At 40.6% G+C, this 16,625-nt stretch overlaps 3 protein-coding genes across 4 annotated transcripts in view; all 3 read right to left on the bottom strand.

Annotated features, from left to right (window-relative positions):
* Window positions 1-1,990: 1,990 nt before the first annotated feature.
* On the bottom strand, window positions 1,991-4,256 carry LOC148346397 (uncharacterized). Its single transcript, XM_088325142.1, has one exon. It carries the CDS (start codon window positions 3,578-3,580, stop codon window positions 2,615-2,617), a length of 966 nt encoding a protein of 321 aa, XP_088181268.1. The 5' UTR covers window positions 3,581-4,256; the 3' UTR covers window positions 1,991-2,614.
* Window positions 4,257-4,772: 516 nt separating this feature from the next.
* Window positions 4,773-7,044, bottom strand: LOC148346396 (uncharacterized). Its single transcript, XM_088325138.1, has 2 exons — window positions 6,973-7,044; window positions 4,773-5,781 (listed from the first exon to the last, which is right to left on the bottom strand). The coding sequence occupies exon 2, from the start codon at window positions 5,777-5,779 to the stop codon at window positions 4,790-4,792; it is 990 nt and encodes a 329-aa protein (XP_088181264.1). The 5' UTR covers window positions 5,780-5,781; window positions 6,973-7,044; the 3' UTR covers window positions 4,773-4,789.
* A 3,592-nt stretch (window positions 7,045-10,636) lies between these two features.
* LOC148346395 (rho-associated protein kinase 2-like) overlaps window positions 10,637-16,625 on the bottom strand; it is a 61,989-nt gene continuing 56,000 nt past the window's right edge. Inside the window, exons 31-32 of one of the 2 annotated variants that reach the window (XM_088325730.1) lie at window positions 15,351-15,621; window positions 10,637-11,006 (exon numbers count right to left, since the gene is read on the bottom strand). In XM_088325730.1, the coding sequence (XP_088181856.1) occupies window positions 11,003-11,006; window positions 15,351-15,621 (275 nt within the window). In that variant the 3' untranslated portion in view covers window positions 10,637-11,002. Of the gene's footprint in view, window positions 11,007-13,380; window positions 13,463-15,350; window positions 15,622-16,625 lie in introns of those variants that run through there. The other variant, XM_088325731.1, reaches the window with a different exon arrangement.

Raw genomic sequence — 16,625 nt, 5'->3', positions numbered from 1 at the left:
ACACACTCATTAAAACAACGCTAAACATGATGCTGCGAGCAAGAGTGGGAGAAGCATCTTATTTAGTGGAAGATCCGTGAAAAAAAAGACTCTTTTTGGACCACGTTGGATAAACTACCTCCATTTTAGTCAATTTTGGGACTAAATATGACCAACCAGACCAGAATTGAACAACTAAAAGTCTGGTCCTGTGTAGAACTATCTATTTATTGCAATATCATTCGATAAAATGACTCATTTTGTCACGGTTGCCATGGCGCCCAATTGGCCCCGCCCGTGTGGCGCCAGCTGCGGCTCATTGACAGATTGACAAGGGAAAAATGAGAGCCCTGAGCCGTCAACGAACCACCGCCCCGCAAGACGTGGGTTCTGACTCAGTCCTGTTTTCCTGTCCGGTATTGTTCCCGTTTATTTTGTCCTGTTAAATATCGGTTTCCTGTTTCGGTCCAATCTATTTTCGTCCTGTTTATGATTCTCTCCAGTTTTCGTTCCCGTCTAGTTTGTCCTGTTTATTTCGATATCCTGTATCATTATCAATCCTGTCTAAGGTGCATGACTCCCCATTTCTCGTAAAATGAAAGGCTTGTGTGATAGCGTCACGCGTTTGGGTCCTGATCCTGGTCCGGTTCCTGACTCATTTAGGACCACATTTGATGAACAAACTCAAATTCAAACCATCTTAGTACTTAATATGACCAATCAGACAAAACTTTACACCTAAAAGTCTGGTGCTGGGTGGAACTATACTTTGGCGTCAAGATCCGAAGAAAAACAGACAAATTTTGGACCAAATTAGATAAACTACCAAAATTTAAGTCAATCTTCGGACTAAATATGACAAACCAGACCAGAATTCAAAACCTAAAAGTCTGGTACTGTGTAGAACTACATTTTTTATTGCAATATCATTCGATAAAATGATTCTATTAGGACCACATTGGATAAACTACCAAAATTTAAGTCAATCTTGGGACTAAATATGACCAACCAGACCAAAACGTAACACCTAAAAGTCTGGTACTGTGTAGACTTATACATTTACTGCAATATCATTGACTCATTTAGGACCACATTTGATTAACAAACTCAAATTTAAACCATTTTAGTACATAATATGATCAATCAGACCAAAACTTAACACCTAAAAGTCTGGTGCTGGGTGAAACTTTACTTTTGCGGCAAAATCTATGAAAAACTGACACATTTTGGACCAAATTGGATAAACTACCCCAATTTAAGTCAATCTTGGGACTAAATATGGCCAACCAGACAAAAATCCAACACCTAAAAGTCTGGTACTGTGTAGAACTACACTTTTATTGCAATATCATTTGATAAAATGACTCATTTAGCACCACATTGGAAAAACTACCTCCATTTTAGTCAATTTTGGGACTAAATATGACCAACCAGACCAGAATTCAAAACCTAAAAGTCTGGTACTGTGTAGAACTATACATTTTTGGCAATATCCTTCGATAAAATGACTCATTTAGGACATCATTGGATAAACTACCAAAATTTAAGTCAATCTTCGGACTAAATATGACAAACCAGACCAAAATTCAATACCTAAAAGTCTGGTACCGTGTAGAACTATCTATTTATTGCAATATCATTTGATTTAATGACTCATTTAGAACCACATTTGATGAACAAACTCAATTTTAAACCATTATAGTACTTAATATGACCAATCAGACAAAAACGTAACACCTAAAAGTCTGGTCCGGATCAGGACCCAAACGCGTGACATTCTCACACAAGCCTTTTATTTTACGAGAAATTGGGATTCATGTGTAGAACTATACATTTATTGCAATAGTATTCAATAAAATGACTCATTTAGGACCACATTTGATAAACTACCAAAATTTAAGTCAATCTTGGGACTAAATATGACAAACTAGACCAGAATTCAACACCTAAAAGTCTGGTATTGTGTAAAACAATACATTTATTGCAAGATCCCGATAAAAAATATTCTTTTTCGACTAATTGGATCAACCAACTTAACTTGAGACATTTTTTGGGACAAAATATCACCAAGACCAAATTTCAACATCCAAACTGATGCTAGGTAAGACTAAACATTTATTACAAGTTCCTTGAAAAAGTACTCAATTTTAGACCTGTTCTGGACATAACATGACCAATCAGACTAAAATTAAACAGCTAAAATTCCGGTTTTGGGTGGGAATCTACAGTTATAGCGAAATCCTGGTGAAAATGACTTAATTAGGTAAACAAAATCAATTTGAGACCATTTTTAGACAGAGTATCACCAACCAGACCACATTTCAACATCAAAAAGTCTGGTCTTACTATTCTGGACAAATATTACAAGATCCTTGACTCATTTTGGTTCACTTTGATAAAACCAAGTCAATCTTAAGACTTTTTTTTAGGAAGAAATAGACCAAACTATAACACTTTTAGGTCTGGTGCTGAGTCGGGACTATATATTTATTTCAAGATCCGTAAAAAAACTCATTTAGGACCACTTGAATGAACAAAACTCAATTCTAGGCCATTTTTGAACAAAATCTGACCATAATTCAACAGAAGTTGGGTAGGACTATCGTGAAAAATGGGGAAAATCCCCCAAATCCTCTCATCTGATAAGACCAAGTTCACTTTCAGTTAAAGAAACCACCTGTCTGTTTTTGAGAGATGCTGGTCCAGCGCAGGTCACCTGGTCCAAATAAAATATATTCTGGGGATGTTCTCGGAGCCACCTCCACAGGTACTCAAGTTCCGTATTACAAACCCATGGGTTGGTTGCCAAGATCAACTGGAAATTCGAAGTGTTGTTTAGGAAGCCCCTAGGGAGGTTTTGCAGCTGGTTCTGGTTTAGAAGAAGCATCTGAAGGCGCTCCAGACCTGAAAGCAGTGATGAGGGAAGGTTTCTCAGTCGGTTTTCCTGTAAGAAGAGACGCGAGAGCTTTGGGTTGTGGCTGAAGTCCGCTGGAGTCAGGGTGTTCAGTTGGTTCCCAGCGAGGTTGAGGACATCCAGGTGGTGCAGGTTCATCAAGGCATCCTTTTGAAGAGATTCCAGTCTGTTGTCACTCAGGTCCAGATGCTCTAGATTCCTCAAGTTCTGAAGAAAAGACGTCTCTGATAAAAGATTACCAGACAAATCCAACCAGATCAAGTTGTTGTCTCTGCCAAACCACTCGGCATCCGCTTGTTCTAAGCGGTTGTTTTTGAGGATCAAGTTGCAAAGGGACTTGGAGTTAAAGACCCTTGGAGGAAGGCGGACAAGCTGGTTCCCTGTGAGGTCTAAGAAGCTTAACCGGGACGCGTTCACCAGAAGATCTGAAGGAAGTTTGTCCAGTTTGCTGGCGTACAACTGAAGCTTGACCAGAGAAGGAACGGCATTGAAGAGACTGGCCTCTAAAGAAGAAATCTGGGTGGACCACAACGACAACACTGAAGTGTTGGGTGGTAAATGCTCCACCGGGAACGAGGTCAGGTTGGACGCATCGGCGCACTCCACCTCGGTGCCCCGACACGAGCACAGAAACGGGCAAGTGCGGACGCAGGCACACAAAGTCAGCAGCAGATACATCAAGATCATCTTCAACCAGGGTACGCAGCAAAACTACCAAAGACTCCACAGACCTTGCAAATGAACTTGGGCATTCCGCAGGGACAAAGTTTTACAAAAGGCAAACAGAACCATGCAAACAATCTGGCTCATCAACTGATGACCGGTTCGACAGACTTTAGACTTTTACCCCCTTGTTGACGGACCAGTAATCCCCCCCCTTGTCTAGGGTTGGCAATTTAAGACCTCTAGTACCCCCCTTGTCGACAGTCCTCCGGGTTTTGCATATTTTGAGGGTTTCTTCGGGAGATTTTTACAGAGCGTTATCAACACAGTCCAGAAATTAGTAGGCTACTCTCTGCCTAGTCTGGAGGACCACCACCTCTATGAAGTGTTATCCACTGGCAGACGCTACAGGTCTTCCTAGAGCAGGGCTGTCAAACTCATTTTAACTCGGGGGCCACACGATAGAACAAACATTCTGTCAGGGGCCGGACGAGTAGATTTAAGAGAAAGAAAAAGAGATAAAGAAATAAGAGAAAGAGGGACGGGACAAAGGAAGAAGAAAAGAGAGAGGGGGAGAGCATGAGAAACAAAAGATAAAAAGTCGTGAGAGGGGAAAAGAAAGGGAGAGGAAGAAAGAAATCTAAAGAGAAATAGAAAGACAGAAGATGATAAAAGAGAAAAGAAAGTGCAAAGGGTATGAAAAGAGAAAAGAGAGAAAAGGAAAAAGGAAGTTAGAGCAAAAGAGGTTAAAAGACACAAAGAGACAAAGAGCAATAAAGGAAGAGAAAAAGACACAGAGAGTGAAAGAGACAGAGACAGAGCAGGAGAGAGGGGGTGGAAAAGAGAGAGAGAGAGAGAGAGAGAGGGGGGGAGAGATAAATAAATACAAGAACAGTGTCTTTGTGAGAGGCACCTGGCTTTGGCAACATCAAGTTGACATATTTCAAACTGCAGCTTGTTTTTCTCTTGCGCTTCTCTGAGTGTTGTCTCGCAGATTCAATCCCTTAGCGGGCCTGTTCTGGCCCACGGGCCAACTGTTTAACACCTGTGCCCTAAAGGCTCCCCAGGGGTCTGATTTTCCTGCTCCTGTTATGGAACCCACTGTGAGGGCCAGAGGGAGAGACGGGTAAAAACAGAGAGACAGAAAAGAAAGAACAAAATCAATCTTCATGAAAAACATTGACACATTAACAAAATCACTTTTTCTTTTTTCTTTTTAAACAAATTCTTTATTCAAATTTTTAACTCTTTCACAGTGAGAGACATAACAGAGCGACCCTTTAGAGGTTGAGGACTGGAACAAGTGACCGTCTCTGGTAGGAACGCTTTCTTCTGATTTTTCTGGAGCCATCCCAAGAGGTACTCCACCTTCCCATCACACAGCCAAGGGTTGGCTGTTAAGTCCAGTCCTTGTTCCTCCAGGGCAACCAAAGGGTCCAGAAGTCCCTGTGGGACGCTGCTGAGCTGGTTGTCATCCAAGCTGAGATGTTTCAGCTGGGTGAGCTCCTGGAAAAGGTTCTGATGGACCTGGTTAAGCTTGTTCCTCGAGAGGAACAAGTATGTAAGGTTCCGGGTGTTTTTGAATAAAGAATCGTCTAGACTGTCCAGTTTGTTGTTGCGCAGATTCAGGCGATCCAGTTTAGAGTGCTGGTCCAGAGCATTCGCCGGGATCTCCAGGAGATGGTTATTGGAGAGATCCAGATTTTCCAAGAGGGGCGTTTTATGCAGAAAATCGCCTGAGAGCTCTGTCAAACGGTTCCCGGAAAGGTCCAACCAGGTGAGGTTCGAGTTATCAGGAAACCACTTGGAGTCGACTTCTTGGATCAAGTTGTTCTTAAGAACCAGGATTTGAAGCGGGGCGTGGCTAAAGACCTGAGCAGGCAAGCGGGTCACCCTGTTACCGGTGAGATCCAAAGTGGTGAGGTGAGGAACCCCCCTGAGAAGGTGCGAGGACAGGTTTTGGATCCGGTTGCTGAAAAGGTGGAGCTCCTTCAGATGGGGGACCGCGTTAAGATCCTCCTCGGAGACGGACGAGATGTTGGTGAACTGGATGGTGAGTAAGCTAGTGTTCTTGGGAAGACCCTGGGAGGGGAACTCCGTCAGGGGCACCTCGTTGCAGACCACCTCGGCTCTTCTGGAATAGCATTTGCAAAGTGCAGGGCAAGGCGAGATAGCATTGACCATGTAGGCCAAGAAGAGGACTAGTGCACCAAACACCTTCATGACTACAAGGAGAGAAAAAGAAAAACGGGGTAAAAAAAAAACTGACAGCATTTTTACTGCATTTTCAGTAAACCCCCTGGATATGGCAACCTTGCTTACGACGTTTTCGCTTTACTCACGAAATCAACAAATTTTGTGTAAGTAATCGGTTGTAAAATGGTGGATCGTCGCAGAGGATAAAGAATATACACAAAAGCTTTCTGAAATATACAGCTGATGGTACAAGGCTGGCCTCTTGTGGCCATTTTCACATGAAACTAGATTTGTTTTACAAAAAAAAATAATCAGAAAACTGGACAAAAAAATAGTATAGAACTACAGTAAAACCCCCTTTTCACTTCACTTTACGTGCCTTTGTTGAGGCATTTTCTCTACTACTGTATATATATATATATATGACATCAACAAATGATTTTGAGTGCCCCAAAACATATATTTTAAAACTTTGAGGTAGTCCTGTGTATAACAAACTACGTCTCTAAGATGCCTGTCTTCTATTAGTCAATGTCATATAAAATGCTGGTTTGCTATTAGCTGAACTCCCTTCCCACAATGCCTATTTCTCTTTTAATAGAATTTTGTGTGATTCATAAATAAATTTGCAAGATGCAGTAGCTCAGGTGGTAGAGCGCTCGTCTTGGGATCAAGGGATCCCAGTTCGAATCCCGGCTCGTACATGTCGAAGTGTCCATGGGTAAGACACTGAACCCCTTAATACCCCCAATAAGCAGGTTAGCGCCTTACATGGCTGCAAGGCCGCTATTGGGAAATGTGGAGCACATTGTAAAGCACTTTGGGAAGTCATTGACTTGAAAAGCGCTATATAAATGCAGATTTCATTTCATGATGTTATAAAACTTTTTTTTAGTTCTTGATTCCATAACCATAGAAACAAAGAAGGGCACACAAACTCCTGAAGACCAAAAGCGTGAAGTCCAGGCAAGGATAAACCCCTGCCACAGTTAATCTTGAGTCCCAGGTTTATCTACCTGTCGATAGACTAGAAGCACCTAATCCAAACAATGGGCTGTTTTTTTGCTTTCTGGACGATTCAACGGGGTTCCCTACAAAATTAGTCAAACTGGAGTAAATAGATACCGTCTACAGGAAGAGTATTATTTGTATCTTTACAAAGTAATATACGAAGGAATAACCAAAAGTATTGATCCTGAAATCTAAAAAATGTAACTTACCGACGTGCTGATACCGGAACGTTGACGAGTAGGGCTTCAAAATCCGGAAAGCCGGCGAGTCGTTCGGTGAGCAGGACCCCAAAGTAATGATTACTTGTTAAGCAAACAGGACAGACGCTAAAGTCAAGGGCGGACACTCGGGGCCCATCACAAAAGCAAGACGACGGGGCGCATTCGTGATTTAGTTGAGAAGATGGGTTCTAATCAGGGTTATAAACCGTATAACTCCAGGTCATGATGTGTTGCTTGGTTTATATTATGCACAAGTCGGGTTCTTTTACGTATACTTCAAGTTAAATTAAGTATACCTTAGGTAATATCATGTATACCTCAAGTCATATTAGGTTTATGTCGGGGTTAGATCAAGTATTCCTCGCGATATATCACTTAATCCTTGAGTTAGATTAAGTATACCCGAGTTATATAACGTATGCCTCAAGAAATATTACATATACCTCAGGTCATATTACATATACCTTGATTTATATTAAGTATAGCTCGAGTTACTGTATATTGAGTATACCTTGAGTTATATGAAGTATACCTCGGGTTATATTACGTATTCTTCGGGTTATATTACATATACCTCGGGTTATATATTACGTATATTGTACTTCGAGTTATACTACAAATACCTCATGTTATATTACGGATACCTCAAGTTAGTGTCGGTATACCTCGAGTTACTGTATATTAAGTATACCTTGAGTTATATGAAGTATAACTCGGGTTATATAACGTATTCTTCAAGTAATATTATGTATAACTCGGGTTATATTACATATACCTCAGGTTATATAGTACATATAATGTATTTCGAGTTATACTACAAATACCTCATATTATATTACGGATACCTCAAGTTAGTATAGGTATACCTCGGGTTATATTACCTATGCTTCGAGTTATATTACATATACCTCAGGTTGGGTCATCTTGATTTATATTACATATACATCGAGTTATATTAAGTATACCTTGAGTGATATTAAGCATACCTCGAGTTACTGTATATTAAGTATACCTTGAGTTATATTAAGTATACCTCGGGCTGTAGAACGTATTCTTCATGTAAGATTATGTATAACACGGGTTATATTACATATACCTCGGGTTATATATTACGTATACTGTACTTCGAGTTATACCCCAAATACCTCATATTATGTATACCTCAAGTTAGTATAGGTATACCTCGGGTTATATTACCTATGCTTCGAGTTATATTACATATACCTCAGGTTGGGTCATCTGGATTTATATAACATATACATCGAGTTATATTAAGTATACCTCGGGTTATATAACGTATTCTTCAAGTAATATTATGTATAACTCGGGTCATATTACATGTACCACGGGTTGTATATTATGTATTCTGTACTTCGAGATATACTACAAATACCCCATATTATATTACGTATACCTCAAGTTAGTATAGGTATACCTCGGGTTATATTACCTATGCTTCGAGTTATATTACATATACCTCAGGTTGGGTCATCTTGATTTATATAACATATACTTCGAGTTATATTAAGTATACTGTGAGGTATACCTCAAGTGATTTTATGTATAAATCGGGTTGTATTACGTATACCTCGGGTTAAATTATGTAGACCTCGAGTTATATTACGCATATCTCGAGTTATATTTGGTATACCTCAAGTTATATTACATATTCCTTTAGTTATTTTACGTGTACTTCAGGTTATGTTATGTATTCTTCGGGTTATATTACGTATACCTGGGGTTATATATTACGCATACTTCGAATTAGATCAAGTACACCTGGGTTTATATTACGTATGCTTTGAGTAATACCACATATACCTGAGATTTGTGAGCGAGGATATATTCGGGCGGAAGATTTTGAACAGATGGGCAACACGATTATCTGTTCCATTATGCAGGATGGTCGCCATTTGCCTTTAGGCGCTCTTGAAACATTAATGCAAGCCGACTCTTACAGCCAGAATCTCGTATGGACATTCATTTATCCCGGTCAAATAATTCTTAATATATATATTATATATACACAAACCTCTTTTTTCTCCCCTCTTTATCTCTTTCCTCCTCTTCTAGCTCTCCCTTCTTTGTCTGGTTCCTCCCACTTAATATTTCCTCCCCCACATTCTCTTTCTTTTTTCTTCCCCTTCTCCTCCCCTTCTTTCGTCCACCTTTTTCTAGTTCCCCCCATTTTCTATTTCCTCCCCCTTTCCTCTCTACTTGAGCCCACCTCCCCCACTTTCTTCCTTCCCTTTTGTCACCCTTTCTCTTTCCTCCCCTTGTCTCTCTCTTCTTTCTTCCCTATTTCCTTACCACTCTTTTTATTTCTCTTTCTCTCGTCTGTCCCTCTCTTTGATCCCTCTTACCTCCCCTCATCTCTTTCCTCCACTTGTCTCTTCCTCCCCTTGTACCACTCCCTTTCCTCACCTTGTCTCTCTTCCTCACTCTTTCCCCCCTTCTCTCTCTTTCCTGCCCTTCTTTCTCTTTCCTCCCCCTTCTCTTTCTGTAACTCTTTTCCGCCCTTGTCTCTCACTGTCCTCCCATTGTAGTTCTCTCTCCTCTTGTTCCCCCCAGTCTCTCTCGCTTATCTCTCTCTCTCTCTCTTCTCCCCTCCCCTTGTCCCTCTTGCATTCTTTTCTCCCCTTATCCCTCTCTTTCCTTCCCTTGTCTCTCTCTTTTCTCCCCACACCTCTCTCTCTAGTTTTTCCATTTCCTCCTTACTCCCCCCTCTCTCTCCTCTTTCCTCTCCTTGTCCCTCTTGCATTCTTTCCTCCCCTTATCCCTCTCTTTCCTCCCCTCTCTTGCCTTCCCTTGTCTCTCTTTCTCCCCACACCTCTCTCTAGTTTTTCTCTTTCCTCCTTACTTCCCCCCTTCTCTCTCTCCTCCCCACACCTCTCTCTATTTTTTCTCTTTCCTCCTTACTTCCCCCCTTCTCTCTCTCTCCTCCCCTTGTTCCTCTCGCATTCTTTCCTCCCCTTATCCCTCTCTTTCCTCCCCTTGTCCCACTCCTTTTCCTCCACTTTTCTTTCTTCCTCACCCTTTCCTCCCCTTCTCTTTCTGTAACTCTTTCCCGCCCTTGTCTCTCACTGTCCTCCCATTGTAGTTCTCTCTCCTCTTGTTCCCCCCAGTCTCTCTCGCTTATCTCTCTCTCTCTCTTCTCTCCTCCCCTTGTCCCTCTTGCATTCTTTTCTCCCCTTATCCCTCTCTTTCCTTCCCTTGTCTCTCTCTTTTCTCCCCACACCTCTCTCTCTAGTTTTTCTTTTTCCTCCTTACTTCCTTCCCCCCTCTCTCGCTCTGTCCTCCTCTATTGTAGTTCTCTCTCCTCTTGTTCCCTCCAGTCTCTGTCGCTTACCTCACCTTGTCTCTCTCTCTCTCTTTTCTCCCCTTGTCCCTCTCTTTCCTCTCCTCCCCTTTCTTTCCTTCCCTTGTCTCTCTCTTTCTCCCCTTTGTCTGTCTTTTCTCCCCACCCCTCTCTCTCTCTAGTTTCTCTTCCCTCTCTCTCTCCTTCCCTCTTCTCTTTCTTTCCTCCCATTGTATCTTTCTTCCTCTTGCTTCTTTTGCTACCCTCCCCTTGTCTCCCCCTCCTACCCTTCTTCCCCCTTTCTCATAAATCAAATTCCCTTTTATGCACGAGAATCAATACCAAAACTAGCCATAGAGATGGACGTGTGATTTTATTTGACCACTGAAACCAAAAGGGTATCGCTCAAAAGTCTTCAATTAAAACCGATGCGATCAAACGTAACCGGTGACCCAAAACGAACGTGCAATTTTCCTCGGTAAACTCTCCAGACAAGCCGGTGCCGATGAATTATAATCATAATTAAAAAAAAAAAAAAAACAATCCATATGTGCTATGATGATACACACGTTGCTCGTTTTCATTTACGATATATACACACGATGCACACACCACATCAACCGTGACAGTCCTTTTTTTTTTGGTTCCTTGAAGAAAAATTGTCCCTCGGTTTAAAAAAGTTCCATAAAAACTGAGTTTGTTGGCGAGGAGGGTCCGGGGTTAACTGCGGAGAAAACAGAAGAGATTTTATGTAAAAATAGAAATAAGAGCACACATGCCCAACACGGCGCACGCCCACGCAATAAATTACGAAACAATCGTCTACTTGCGTATGCAAATAGATGTTTCTTTATTTCACTCCAGGGTCCAAAAATAAGTAGAGATGCACGATAAGGTTTTATTTTTCCCTACAGAGACCGATTACCTATAACTTGGTCTTTTAAACTGTATTTTACATTAAAGATAAAATATCTCATCTCATCAGCTGCACCGCTTATCCTCAGTAGGGTCGCGGGGGTGCTGGAGCCCATAAAAACACAAAACAACTATAAAAAGATATTGTAATGAGAACCAAAACATATATTGCAGAAATTATTATGCGTTAGTGACTGATTATGGCCAAGCTTTTGAGTGTTTCGCATTCACTATAAAGAGGCTACACGACCAAGTTGGGCTCCTACTTCTGTGGGAAGTCAAAATAGATTCTAATGAGTAACATAAATAATAAAGAAGCTCTTTGGTGCCTCGCCCAGATTACGGAGAGGTAAGGAGGTGACACAACAAAGTTACTATGACTCTAATGAGGAACAGATATGCTTAGAATCATTTTAACCAGACAAGCTCTCTAGTGCCTCGCTTACATTACGGAGAGGTAAAGAAGAGGCACGACCAAGTTGTGCATCTACCTCTACTAATGAGAAACCAAATAATCTTCTAATGAGGAACATAAATGCTTAGAATCATTTTAACAAGACAAGCTCTCTAGTGCTTTGCTTACATTACGGAGAGGTAAAGAGGTGACAAGATCAAGTTGTGCTTCTATTTCTATAAAAATATCTATAAATGTTCCAATGAGCAACATAAATGCTTAGAACCTTTTCAACAAGTAAACCCCTACAGCGCCTAAATTGCATTACAGTGAGATAGAGAGGCAACCCGACTAGGTTGGTTCTACTACCGCACAAAAAATAAATAAATAAATAAATAAAATTATATATATATATATATATATATATATATATATATACATTCTAATGAGAAACAAACATGCTTAGGATCTTTGTAACAAGTAGTGATGATTTATTTAATATTATAGCATTGCATAAATTGACTATTGGCTATCCGGTGCCCGCACATATTGCGGAGAGGTAAAGAAGAGGCACGACCAAGTTGTTCATCTACCTTTACTAATGAGAATTCAAATAATATTCTAATGAGGAATTTAAATGCTTAGAATCATTTTGACAAGTCATGCTCTCTATTGCCTCACTGACATTGTGGAGAGGTAAGGAGGTGACAAGATCAAGTTGTGCTACTATTTCTATGAAAATATTTATTTCACCGGTGCCCCACAAACATTACTGAGAGGTAGAGAGGCAACTCGACCAAGTTATGCTACTCCCTCAATAAAAAAAATCTAAGTATATACTATTGAGGAACAGTAAATACTTGGAATCTTTTAACATGTCAGGCTATCTGGTGCCTCACTGAAATTACAGAGAGATAGAGAGGAGACACAACCAAGTCGTGCTTCTAACTCTATAAAAAAAACCTCAATCTATTTTAATGAGGAACATAAAAGCTTAGAGCTCTTTGATGCCTCAATGAAAATACGGCGAGGCAACACCGCCAAGTTGTGCTACTTTTTCATAGAAAATAAAAAAAAATCTTCTAATGATTAACATGCCTAAAATCTTTTTGACAAGTAGTGTCAGCGTATTGAATATTATAGTGTGAAGTTAAGCGACTAATTATTGTCTCTGCACATATTACAGAAAGGTAGAGAGGTGACACCACCAAGCTGTGCTACTACCTCTCAAAAAAAATAAAAATAAATAAATATACAGTTAGTCTAAAGAGGAACAAAAATGCTGAAAATCTTTCCTACAAGTAGTTTTGGGTGTTGAATATTAGAGCATCGAGTGACTATCGTCTCTACAGTAAATTGCATACATTAAAGAGAGGTAGAGAGGCTACTCGACCAAGTTGTACTACTACCTCTAAAAACACCAAAATAAAATAAATATACATTTAGTCTAAAGAGGAACAAAAATGCTGAGAATCTTTCTTACAATTAGTTTTGGGTGTTGAATATTAGAGCATCGAGTGACTATCGTCTCTACAGTAAATTGCATAGATTACGGAGAGGTAGAGAGGCTACACGACCAAGTTGTGCTACTACCTCTATAAAAATATATATAAATATACTATAATGAGCAAGATAAATGCTTAGATCTAGCTTCAAATAACTAATTACCCTGCATATTTGTCCGTTATCTCTTCGATAACGATCGTCGCAATAATTATCGTGCATCCCCGGAAATATTTTTGGGAAAAATCACTCAAGAGCGTGCTCGTGCAAGTTACCCTCCTTCCCCCCTCTGTCACTTCTTTCAGAAGAACAAATCATCATCACTGTCGGTGTCGTCCAACGACCACCTCAGCCCAAAATCAAGCAATCTGAAACAGTAAGTGGGATGTTCAACCGGGAACCTGTTAAAAAAAAATCTGGGGGATTAGGGATAATCAATTAGGAGGTTAATCGGCGTTTTGGCGTGCTAGGGGGGGTCGTGCTAGCTTAGCTACTTACAGTTTCCCAAGCGTGGGAAACGTTAGATGCTGGGTGAGGAGGTCAGTGAAGGATGATGCGTAGCATGGGACCGCTGCTGAGGGGCGAGAGCCGGTTAGCTCGCGGCTAACGCTGGAGATAAAGACGCTGCTAATCGGCTAGTGTGAAAACGGTGATGCTATGTTAGCTTAGCCGCTAGCAGCGGAACATTTCCATACAGAGAATTCCGACAGGCAGTCGAGGTTCCATGTGGGATTACTATTAGCGAGCTAACTACTAGCACTGTTTTCTTCCATGCTAACACTAGCATTGTTCTTTCCTATACCAAAAGTGCGTTGAAAACTAGCATAATTTTTCTGAAATCATTAAAACTACATAAAACATAGTTATTACTGCACGGTAAGCTAACGTGGTCTTCTTCTATGCTGAAAGTTAGCAACAATTTCTTCTACGTAAAAATTAAAATTGTCTAATTAGGCAGAATAATTTAGGTTATCTATTTCAATTTCAAGTTTAAAACAAATTTTAGGTATTAAAATTAGAGGTAAATAAAAAAATTAGACCTGTATTCCAGCGCGACAATCTGGAAAATATCGTAGTAATGGAAAATTCTACGTATAATTAACTTTTTTTTCTATTTGTTTTAAAGAAAATAACAAAAATTTAAATTTAATTGTACTGTACACCCCAAAAAATTGATAAGGTGTTTTGTTCTGTGGGAAATTGTACAAACCAAAGCTTCATGCTAAGCTACAATGGGAATAAATAAATGACACAAATAATATATATTTTTTTAAAACGCAATGAAATGAAAAATAAATAGCAAAATTGAATAACCGAAGAATCGAATAACTGAATAATTCAGTAACCGAATAACTGAATAACCAAATAAAAGAGTAACTAAATAAATGATAAATGAATAAATCACCAAATAACTAAAAACTGAAAAAAATGAATAACAGAAAAACGGAACAACCAAATACCGTAAATTCAGGACTATAGAGCGCACCTGATTATAAGCCACACCCACCACATTTTAAAAGGAAAACTGATTTTGTTCTTACACAAGCCGCACCTGTATATAAGCCGCATGCACCCACATAAAAAAAAAAAAAAAAAAAAAAAGTAATCCAAACCCAAAATTAACCCAAACCCGACTTTAAGTCCCGCGATTGAAACTGAATGTCCTTTATAAAAGTACACAGTCCAAAAATCACAGCCGGCAAAATGAACAGAAAATGATACCGGTACTTAAGGTTTGATGCAGACCTGCAGAGTCCGGGTCCCGTTAAAAGTAATCCAAGGAAAAAAGTGTATATCTCCAAAGGTAAGGGTGGGAAAAATATATATCCACTATTGTCCGCCGCGTCCACAAACAAGTCTCGCCTTTACCCTACTTCCCGCCAGCCCGCGTTTGTTGCAGAAGTTGCAGTCTTCATCGGCGCATATATTCCACCGGTCTAAATCTTACCTTTTGTACTCGAGCGCCGCTGGCAGCCGTTAGAAAAATTACATAAATTGACCGCATCACTGAATAAGCCGCAAGGTTGAACGTTTGGGAAAAAAGTAGCGGCTTATAGTCCGGAATTTACGGTAAATAAATAACTGAATTAATGAATAACCGAACAACTGCATACATAGATAATGAAATAACTAAATAACCGAATGAGAAAATGAATGAACTGAAAAACAGAACATATAAATACCGCAATAACGACATAACTAAATAAATGATAAACAGAATAGATGAACAACCGAATAACTGAATGTGCTGCTCACCTAGCCTTCCTTGAGGGCGACTGCTGTTGCTGCCTGGAGGACGAGACCCTCATGGCCCCGCGATGGGGCGAGATTTGAGGCGAACCCCTCGGGGAGGGCCGGGGCGAGACCCGGGGGGAGGATCGAGGGAGCGGCTCGGGGGCGTGGGCCTGCGCCGAGGCCGGGTGCTTCCGAGGGATGCGCTTCAGAAGGTGGCTGACCCAACGCTGCTGCTCCTCACGACTGCCGCTCAGCAAAAGAAGCTCCTTGGCCGTGGAGATGTCATAGTTTACTGTTGGCGGAGCGTGAACACAACATTGGATCATCTTAGAAAACGTTTTGGTATATAAGGCGCACTGGACCATAAGGCGCATGGGATCGAAACAGTTTACAGGCAAGGTGTCACACCAAAAGACCACTGGGCTGTACGTTGCTCATGAATACTTTATATAGAAGCTCATTTAATTACAGTGCATCCGGAAAGTATTCACAGCGCTTCACTTTTTCCACATTTTGTTATGTTACAGCCTCATTCCAAATTGTATTAATTTATCTCAAAATTCTACACAAAATACTCCATTACGACAATGTGAAATGGTTTTTTTTTTTTTTTACTTTTTTTGAATTTATTAAAAATAGAAAACTAAGAAATCACATTTACATAAGTATTCACAGCCTTTACCATGAAGCTTAAAATTGAGCTCAGGTGCATCTTTTTTCCACTGATCATCCTTGAGATCTTTCTACAGCTTAATTGGAGTCCACCTGCAGTAAATTCAGTTGATGGACATGATTTGGAAAGGCACACACCTGTCTATATAAGGTCCCACAGTTGAGTGTGCATGTCAGAGCGCAAACACAAAGCATAAATGTCAAAAGAACTGTCTGTAGACTGTAGAACCCGATGGTCACTCTGTCAGAGCTCCAGCGTTCCTCTGTGGAGAGAGGAGAGCCTTCCAGAAGGACAACCATCTCTGCAGCAATTCACCAATCAGGCCTGTATGGTAGAGTGGCCAGACGAAAGCCACTCCTTAGTAAAAGGAACATGGAAGCCCGTCTGGAATTTGCCAAAATGCACCTGAATGACTCTCAGACCATGAGAAACAAAATTCTCTGGTCTGATGAGACAAAGATTGAACTCTTTGGTGTGAATGCCAGGTGCCATGTTTGGAGGAAACCAGGCACCGCTCATCACCAGGCCAATACCATCCCTACAGTGAAGCATGGTGGTGGCAGCATCATGCTGTGGGGATGTTTTTCAGCAGCAGGAACTGGCAGACTAGTCAGGATAGAAGG

This window comes from Urocampus carinirostris, chromosome 20 (assembly GCF_059441175.1).
Source record: "Urocampus carinirostris isolate Australia breed hairy pipefish chromosome 20, RoL_Ucar_1.0, whole genome shotgun sequence".
Lineage (NCBI taxonomy): Eukaryota > Metazoa > Chordata > Actinopteri > Syngnathiformes > Syngnathidae > Urocampus > Urocampus carinirostris.
Note: the sequence above shows the minus strand (reverse complement) of the source record. Positions and strands in the feature narration are given on the sequence as shown.